The 10,310-nt window shown below is 33.2% G+C and overlaps 1 protein-coding gene across 1 annotated transcript; it reads left to right on the top strand.

Moving 5' to 3' along the window:
* Window positions 1-8,243: 8,243 nt before the first annotated feature.
* LOC119675790 lies at window positions 8,244-9,311 on the top strand. Its single transcript, XM_038087001.1, has one exon. It carries the CDS (start codon window positions 8,244-8,246, stop codon window positions 9,309-9,311), a length of 1,068 nt encoding a protein of 355 aa, XP_037942929.1.
* Window positions 9,312-10,310: the final 999 nt, after the last annotated feature.

The raw sequence follows: 10,310 nt of genomic DNA, 5'->3' as shown, positions 1-10,310 counted from the left end.
AATGACAGATGAAGTTCTAAAAGTAACCTAACTGTTAACATAAAAATTTGGTTTTAGAACTTATAAATCTCTTGTCTAACACTTGTATTCACATAAAATATTATAGTTTACATTAAACTATAATAATTAGTACATATTACGAAAGACAAATTCGTAACGAAATACTACTGCTGAATAATACCATCTTTCCAAAATAAATAAATAGGTGCAAACATTAAACTACGCTTATGTTACTATATTATACAGTATAGAAAGTCAGTCCTAAACAACAGAAATGCTTAGTGCCTTAAAGAAGAGCCTCAAACTGTAAAGAATCAAAATCAGGAATGAATGAATAAGAAAGAATATACTTGTTTCCCCCCCGGTGATAACAGCGGTCAGATAATTTAACTAAAGTGATATGCCAAAATAACACGTAAAAGCCTGTGAACAATTTTAAAGAAAGCACAAGAATAATAAACAAGTCTAAATAAATAAACGTAATCTACTATTCTCTCTCTAAGTCTACTACTCTCTCTCTAAATCTACTACTCTCTCTCTAAATCTTCTATTCCCTCTCTAAATCTACTATTCTCTCTTTAAATCTATTTTATATAAAGATTTAGCAATTTGTAGATTTTAATGACCAAAAAATTGTTTCTGGACTATTGAGTAAATTTTAATTTTATTTAATGCAAGACTCGTGTTTTGTTTTATATAGTACATATTAAAAAAAAATACATAATATATATAATATATAATATAAAAATTATAGGATTTAAGAGTGACAATTTGCAATTTTTTGAATTAAGAAACCATTATTTTTGAAACTTTTATTTTTTTTTTTAATTAAAAAAATTAAATTTTTTAGAAATTTGAGCTTCATTAATTTCGAAAATAAGATCATTTACATATAAACACTACAAATTCTAAGTTAAACCGAGTGTTACTAAAGTTTATAAATACAATATATATGTTACACATATTAATTCAATGCTTTATAACTATTGCGGATACGATTATTTGTACAAATGGATGTTTAATTAAGGGAATTTCTGCTATTGGATAATGGCTGGTGTGGGGTTGATAGATTGGATTGGTGTGCAAGCTATTTAAACTGACAATGAACAACTGAATTACTACTAAATTGCTAATGAACTACCGTTGTGAGCAGGTACACTTGCTGTAAATTAGTATAAATTATTATTTTTTTTTTCATTTTGCAGTCTGCACGATATAGAGTATACGTATATGACTGACCCTCAACTCTACGAAAATACCTCAAATTTGAACTTGCAAAAGCGGTGTGGAATAAATATTTGAAAATAATAAACATAGCTTACTGAAATGCAATAGAATAGACAATAGGTTATAAAAACATAGAACGAGTGCAAAGAAAAATACAAAAATTCGATATTTCACTTGGAAAATAAAACTGAAAACAGACAAAAATAATCTGCAATTATCAGAAAACGAACTTAGACGTAGTAGTTTTAGTTAAGTCTCTTACGACTATTGTTGGCATATTTTTCAAGAGTGGCTAATTGCAGTACGTTAGACATCTACGAAAGTGAAGCAAGGTCACTTTTATTGTACACATGAGGTTTAAGTTTTATTTTCTGCCTCTGCAAAATAAAGATTTTCATTCGGATTTCAATTTAGTTTTTTCTCAAAGTTTCAACAAAACTAGATTGAGGCCAGTTTCAATTACAGAAACGCAATTTTAATTGAATTTATAATAATTTAATTTTGTTTTTGTAATTATGTTATTATGTATATAATCTATTTACAATTTCACAAAAGGTAAAGAATTATTTTTTTAAATATAATATAATATAAATTGAATATGAAATGAAACGAAAATTAAGGTAAGCTTATTATTAAATATACAGTATAAAATAAAATAACGCTAGGAGAAAACTTTTTGACATTGAAAGATGTCTTCAGTTTAACATTTCAATATTCTATATAATCTGTTTCTTTATAATAATAGCTGAATTCAACAAGTTTTTTTGTTTGTTAAATATTAGCATATTTCTTAGATATACAGCGCGGATCATGAAAGGATGGATTGAACCATTAATCGAAGATACCAATATTATTGTCGAAACCAAAATCGGAACCGAACCGATATACATTTTTTTATTGAACTGAAACAAAATCCAGAACAAAAAAATGTCCGATTCGAAGTACTGAGATGACACTTGCACAAAGTGTCAAAAAAAAATATCTTAATTTGATTACTTTCTATTTAAGCCTTATAATATCTTTATTGTTAGAATTATTTACTTTATATTACACTTATAATATACATTATAAAATCACACAAGTGTACAAATTAATATCATTAACAAAAATTAAATCATACTTGCATATTTTATCGGATGCTTTCTTATGTTTTCATTTTTTAGTCTTTCTTTGCACAAAACTTGTTTGTGTAATTTCTGAGTGTTTATCGATGAACATTGCTTAGCACTTAACATATTATTATAATTTGTATATCAGAAAGGGAATTAAGCGGAAAATATGGTAAGGAAAATGTTGTTTCGATCTCTTTGTATCCAGCGACAATAAGCCTATTTTCTTTCTTCCAATCTTAATGGGCATTCAATAAGGAAAAAGAGTACGTATTGCAGAGTACTCTTTCTATAATAAAATAAAATAAAAAAATTAATGAATTATAAAAATAATAAAATAGAAATTATAATCGCTTCACTCACATTTTCTATTATAACATAAAATTGATATTTTAATTTGTAATATAATTATCGATAAATAAAACGACAAAAGATTCAAATTATTAGAAAAACTTTTGTTTTATTAACAAAAGTTTTTCTTCGTCTTTTGTTGCAAAGACGAATATTTTTAGGGTATAGTCCAATGTGGCCATGTTAGTTAATGTATTTATGGAATTAAGTATTGAAAACTAATATTTGTCAAGTTACAACTCAAAATAAGTAAAAAGTGCAGCAAGCATTGCGCTTATATGATTGAACTTTTAAAAGAAACGTACTGCCAGAAGCGTACTTAAGTAGTGTTATAGAACAGTGTTTCTCAATATGGGGGATCTCCCAAGAATAGGCAATTTGATTATTGAAAAGATTAATTTGAGATTATATTTTATCATTGTTAGTTTGGAATAACGCTGATTAAGAAGTCTCGTTGGTTACGAACTTTACTAACTAATAGTTCACGAGTAAAAAAAAAAAAGATTGTTATGGGAAAGATGAAGGATATAGTTCATCTTTTATCGTTCGAAATAGAATAAACATTCGATTGATTTGCTTAGCTTTCCAAACGTTTTCTGTAGATGTTACAAGGCGCAAAAAATGGAATTTTTTAAAGCCTTAAATGGGGGGTACTACAACAGAGATTGAAAAACACTGTTATGCACAATATTCATACACCATCAAAGCATTTATTATGCATATTAAAATTTTCTTTTATTTAAAATCAGTATTTCAAATTGTTTTTCTTTGGTTTTTCTAAAAACAAAAATTAGTAAAACAAAAAACTATTTATATTTAAGGATTGGTTTTAAGATCAATTATCTTATTTATGATAATGATAAAAAATTGCATATAAAGGTTTTAACTACAGTAATAGTGACGTTAAATATTAGATCGGCTAGGTTTTTATACATTCAAATCAATACATTCCCCTCAATTAGACTTCCTCGAATACTAAACTTACAATTGACAAAGGCATATATAGATCTTAAATTATTATACAATACCATTATAACGAGGTTTTTTTTCGAACAGTAGTGAAATACAACAACAAAAATTTATTTTTTATATTATTTTAATTAATTGAATTTTTGGCTGACCATACATAATATTATAACTGTATAAAAACGGAGTCAAAATGATTCCTTTGTCGCGAATGCTGGGTCGGGATCTCATGACATGTACCTACAGCTGCAAATTGACATTATGCATAGTTTTTATTACTCACTCAGCACATATCGAGCGTACTTTTTAAATGTAAGGGTGGTCTTTTTATTTTAAACACCAGAGAATTTAATATATCTGAACGTGATTGTTCTTTGTGTAATCGTCATGAAATAGAAAATATATGCCATATTATTAGAATATGTCCGATTTTCAGAGAATATAGACAGCTCTTTTTTTAATAAAGCACTTCCGTCCGAAGAAGAAGTACAAATTTATGAAAAATGTGGTAAGTTACAGAAGATTAATTATTGAAGAATTTACATGTATGAATAATAAAGTTAATAATATGCACAAATTTTTGTATGCCAATTTGACACACAACAAATATGTTATTGTCAATTTAGATTTTCAGTAAAATTCTAGAGTTTTTGTAAGTGCTGTCTGAATTTCCTTGAATAAATAATAAATAAATCAAATATTAGGTTTTAAAATCAATTATTTTATTTATTCATTTTAAGACTCAATGGATAAAAAATTTCATATTTAGGCTTTAACTACAGTAATCGCGAGGTTAAATGTTGAACATTTTGTTTCTAAGTACATTTCATGAAAGTAAGTGACATCGCAAAATGTTTAATTAGTGGAAGTCTTAGACTTCGAATATGCTTTCACATTTCATTAACCTCGATTCCTTGTTACCAATAACAAACTGTGGTATATGGAAGAGCAACAAAATAATTAATTGATTGATTGCTTACAATTTACAATTAAATTAATCAATTGAGAGGAAATTCTAGTAACATTAAAAACATGAGGCATTACTTCGCCAATTTAACATGAAACGCCTGCTGCCTTTGTGCGATAATAGATTGCAAAATGCCTGTACCTACAGCAATAAACCGAGTACTAATGCAGTTGGCCAAGAGAAGATGAAAAAATGTGAGAAGAAGGAATTGCAGATAGAATAACAAGTCTTCAAAGCAAAGGCAACATATTCTTTTGTACCTACTTTAAACCACAAAACATCATTCAAGCATCAAAATCAGCAACAACAAATGCTGAACATGCTCAACCACATGAAACGCATACGCCAGAAAAGATTTTTGCAAAAATTGTTGCAAGTTGGAAGCAGCGGTTGCAGATTTGCTACCGACAACCACGATAACAGCAGAAAGAATTGCCAGCCAATGCTGCTATTGTGTTACTACATTGTTGTAAATGCTATATTGGCTTCAGTGCACTTCAAAAGAATATCTTCAAAAGCAAACATAATGCAAAAGAAGGAAGAACTGCACCACAGCAGCAAAAAACAAAGGAAAAATGAAAAAACTAAAAAAACAGTCGAGAAGCAGTATCTAAAATTTTGCTTAATAAAGGTAATGCTGGAAATCTTATTGCCATTACCGTCCTGACCATAAGTCACTACCACTTGACAACATTAACAAAGGCAATAACGATAACAACTACAACATCAGCAGTATCAGCAACATCAGCCAACAACAATAAGCCAAGGCATTACAACAGCAGCCGAACAAATTTGGTGTTGCAGCAATAAAGATGCTATAGATGGTTTCTCCCCGATAGATGCAGAGGCTCTTATTATTTTTGCATCGTAGTATCTTGTTAGCTGAATATGCCATCGTTCTGAGGGATCGCTATATTTTCTATTTCTATTCTTTGCTTGAGTCGTTAGCCGGTGATTTATGTACATAATTGACCGCGTTATAGAAAAACTGCACATTTTGCAAAAATTCGTTGCGGCATTTATTTTTATTTTCTATGAAGAATTCCTCTTTGTAGGCAGTTAAGTAGAAAATCGCCGAGAATTCTTTGCCATAAAAAATTGCGAGTGGCTGCGCATAAATGTGCTAATGGCTGCGTTAATACTGCAAATAATTGCGTAGAACTGCAACTGCAACTGCAACTGCACAAATTTGCTACACGATAAGTTTTATATCGGCGGAAGCCAAGAAGCACTTAAGTTTGTTAATTAATTGAAAGTATAATTGTCAGGTGGTTGGGAATGATGCAGGATATATTTAATTTTTGATCATAAAATGAGTTACTCACAAATGTTTAATTCGTGAAATTGAGAACATCAAAATATTTACATAACCAATTTTAGAAGAAATTTATCAAGCAAAATCAATAAAGTTGCAAGCAAAATAGACAATGAAGAAAAAGGAGACAGAATTAATAGAAACTATTGGAATTTAAAACAAATATTATTTATAGAGATTGTTAAGAAGAAAAAGTGATAGAAATAACTGAAAATGGACCCAAGAGAAAGAAGAAGAAGACAATAGAGAATTTTAAACGTATATTTATAGTATATATGACTTCCTATATATATTGTTATATTAACATAGTTAACATCCGAGGCCTTTTGAATTGTCCCCCTGCGCTTGGTTTCATTAACGGCAGAATCATGCTATATTATTCGAACGCATGATTGCTGCCAAACGGGGTATAAACTTATTTTTCTGGAAAATTTTGGTATAGTTGGGCTATCGCAGAGTAACATAATCATATAAAATGAAAACTTTGTTTTAATATTATTATTAACCTATATATATTTATATAATAATTTGAAATGACAGCTAAATTTACAACCAAAACTCTCGTGTGAATCCAGTATAAGAAAGAAACTTAGAAAATGTCAGCTAGATATAAAATATAAAACATAAAAATTAAAAGTAAGAACTTAGGTATAAGTCAAAAACATAAATAATCAGACCATGAACAGAGTTCAAAATATATGGTAGATTAATAAAGTGAGAACAAGAATCTATATCTCTGTCGTAAAAATGAGAAAATTGTCCCCACGATTTCGTACAAGACCAGACCGCTATGGATTACTTTAACTACACAACAAGAATTACGTTTGGGATAATATTCTCCGATTATCTATTTCTCTTATATATTATTATTTTTTAATGTCTACTTAATTATCAATATGGATTAGTTAAAGAGTAGTTCAAACTCATGTATAACTAAATAACTAATCTTGCTTGCAGAAATAAATGTGAAAAATTGAAATCTTATACATAAACTTCATAGCCAAAATCTAGTCATTGTATACTAAGGACTGGTCTTAGATTACACTGGTCAACAAAGATTTTATCCTAGAGACGTTGTTAAGAGATCCTAGACGTGTTTTTCGTGCTGATTCCGAATCTGTATTTAGATTCTTTCTATCACGTCTAGATTCTTCAAAACAGTTGAATGTATATTTTTGCTATAAAGTCGTAATTTACCTACTGCTCAAAAAGTATCCGGATTTTGTTGTTTGTTAACTACTTTTTAAGTAATAGACCTTTTTCAAAAATTTTTTGTTATGTTTTGTTTTTTTTGTTATGTTGGTAGACCCTTTCTTGACATATGATACAAATTTCAGCGCCATCTGACAATTAGTTTGTTTACAGCAGCTGTTAATGTGAGACTACCTCAAGTGCATTTAGCGATTTTTACTATGGAAAATTCTTGTTGTACGCGATTTTTTGACCAAACACGGCACCACTGTCATCGCTCAGGCACCATATTCGCCAGATCTGGATCCGTGCGAGTTTTTTCTGTTCCCGAAACTCAAATTGCCCCTTCGTGGTAAGCGTTTTGAGTCGATTGAATCGGTAAAAGAAAATTCGCCGAAGGAACTAAAAGCCATACCTTCACGGGCCTTTGAAAAGTGTATGAAAGATTGGGTTAAGCGTTGGGTATTTCATTTATATATGATATATATAGTATACATTATTTTCGTGATGTAAATATATGTATATAAATAACGTGGTTAATAAATATGTATAAATAATATTACGAATTAATAAATCTGATGGACTTCATCTTATAACGCAAGACGATTTAAACGATCTGGTGCGCGATTTAAAGTTGTGCAAAAAGAAGAGTGAAATCTTAGGATCACGATTAAAGGGTTGGAAATTGTTGGATCCAAAAACTAAAATTTCTATGTATCGATCTCGCCATGACGAATTTAAATTATTCTTTTCTCAAGAAAGGGTTCGTGTTCTCAATGAACAGGGTATGGTCATGCGCAAAACATCAGCCTATGCCTTACCAAGACCATGGTGCGTGGTACTTTATCACACCCTTCTCGAGGTGAACCTGTTTGTAGTTGATAACTTCATTGACTCAACAGAACACTATGGATCTAGAGAGGAAAACTCGATAAAACCCGTAATCTCCGGTGTTATTCGACCCGTGCCGATGAGATGAATGGCACTACGTTAGTGTGTCTCTAAACGGAGACCTCCGGATATCTGGCGCCCTCCGGTTGTAACTTAGCCTTGTCCGGGTATAGCGGATCTCTGCCCGGATCGACTTTCCTTTCTCCGCAACTCGTGGGTTTAAAATATGAACCAAAATAATAAAAATTTAAAAAAATCAAGCTCGGTTAAACCAAGCTCTTCTGGAACGACTAGTTCCAAGGTACCTACCGCAACTTCTAGCGGTAATAACAGGGTACCTCCTAACAAACCAGAAATCTCCACGCGTTCTGGCCCCTCCGCATGGTCGGGCTCTCCATCCAGGAGAATTTATAAAGAACGGCGAGGGGCGACTAGGCTGCTCGAGAGATATGGCAATGTCTCGGTTACGTCCGAGTCTCTTAAGGCTAGATTAGCCTGGGCCAAACGGGTCCTTGATACTTCTAAGGAAGTCAAAAAGGAACCTGTACCGAAGCGCCAGCGCTCATTAGATGAGTCAGCTTCGAAGCCAGATGCCAAAAAGGCAAAATTGCGTGGCAACGCCACCACCACTAAGTCCTTTAGCGACACGCTGAAGGGCTCCATCATAATGGCGGTCATTGATGAAAATGATCCAGATGGCACTATTAATCCTGAAAAATGGGATCAAATTGAGCGAAAGCTCCTTGACTTGTTCGTCGAAGTTCTTAAGGAATTTCCAGGTACAATTCCCAAATGTCGCGACGGTGGATGGTTTCAGGGCCATGTGAAACTAGTCGCCTGCGTTGATCAGCGTTCTGTTGATCTCTTTCGCATTGCCATCTCCAGAATGGGTGAGGTCTGGCCAGGCGCAAAGCTTAAAGTCGTTGCCAAGGAACAAATTCCTGGCCGACCTAGGGCGCGTTCCTGGATTCCAGCCGAACCATCCGACCCTCAGCGGATTCTGGAGCTAATTCGGGTGGGAAACCCTGATCTAAATACGTCCACGTGGAAGGTCACTAAGCTGAAAGAAGCCAAAGGCAAGTTTAGGTCGGTCAGTTTTGTGATCGACAAAGCCTCTCTGGCCATTTTGGCGCGATCTGGTGGCGTATTAAATTACGGTTTTTTCCCCATAACTATGAGGGTCTACAAAAAAGATGAGGAGCAATCCTCGTCTGATGTACGGGAATCAGCGGCAATTTCTCAACACACTGCTGATCCCTTATCGAAGTGGGCAATATTAAGCCTGCTTCCATGACCGAAGTGAGTCCGGTTATTCCATCTGAAGACTCACCTGTGTGCATGGACATTTCAGTGTCTGCTCCTTCGCCAGCTCACTCAATTACATCAGAGGAGAGCATAGGCATGCGCTATCTTTTCGATGAAGAGGAACTCCTAATGAGTAATGACTCTGAGGAGGATAGTGCTCTTGATGTCACTGTGGTGGAAAAAAATGGATCCACACATACTGAAGATGCGGGTACAGCAAATTAACCTGCATCATAGCAAGGCTGCATCCGCCAGTCTACTGCAACGCCTCAGCAACAACGAGGCTGATATGGTCCTGATACAAGAACCATGGATTTATAAGGATCTTGTATGCGGAATCAGGGCTAATAACTACAACCTATTTTATGCGGTAAATAAGGGTAAACATAGGTCCTGCATAGTGGTTAATAAAAAATTTAATGCTCTCTTACTTTCGCAATATAGTGATGGTGAGGAGTGGAGGGCTCCGGGGGCAAATATGGGCAGTATCTGCTTATCTGGCACATGACCATGCCACACTACCATCGAATGACCTGATACAGCTAACAAGCAGCGCCAGGAGACTCGGGGTAGAGCTTCTAATAGGTTGCGATGCCAACGCTCATCATGAGGTTTGGGGCAGCTCAAATACTAATGAAAGAGGTGAGTTACTTTTTGATTTTGTATTTAGTAACAATCTGTTCATCTGCAATGATGGCAATATGCCAACTTTTATTACAAAAAACAGGCAGGAAGTGTTAGATGTCACTCTTGCTACTGCTAGGCTTCACGAATCGGTCAAGAACTGGAAAGTGTCCACTCAACACTCGTTCTCAGACCATATGATTCTAGAATTCACCTTAACCTTAGATGAATCGAACATCTGCAATCAAAAAACGTTCAGAAATGTTAAAAACACAAACTGGACGAATTATAATGCAGCTCTAAGTGAGCTGCTTTTAACCACTTCCTCCGATCCCCCTGGGAACACTTTTGATCTAGACAATCA

The sequence above is a fragment of the Teleopsis dalmanni genome, chromosome 2 (assembly GCF_002237135.1).
Source record: "Teleopsis dalmanni isolate 2A chromosome 2, ASM223713v2, whole genome shotgun sequence".
Lineage (NCBI taxonomy): Eukaryota > Metazoa > Arthropoda > Insecta > Diptera > Diopsidae > Teleopsis > Teleopsis dalmanni.
The sequence above is the reverse complement of the archived record's forward strand: the minus strand, read 5'-3'. Positions and strand labels throughout refer to the sequence as shown.

Bases quoted from the DNA above. Each gene is read 5' to 3' on its own strand.
- LOC119675790 (XM_038087001.1), top strand. From the start codon at position 8,244: ATGAACCAAAATAATAAAAATTTAAAAAAATCAAGCTCGGTTAAACCA.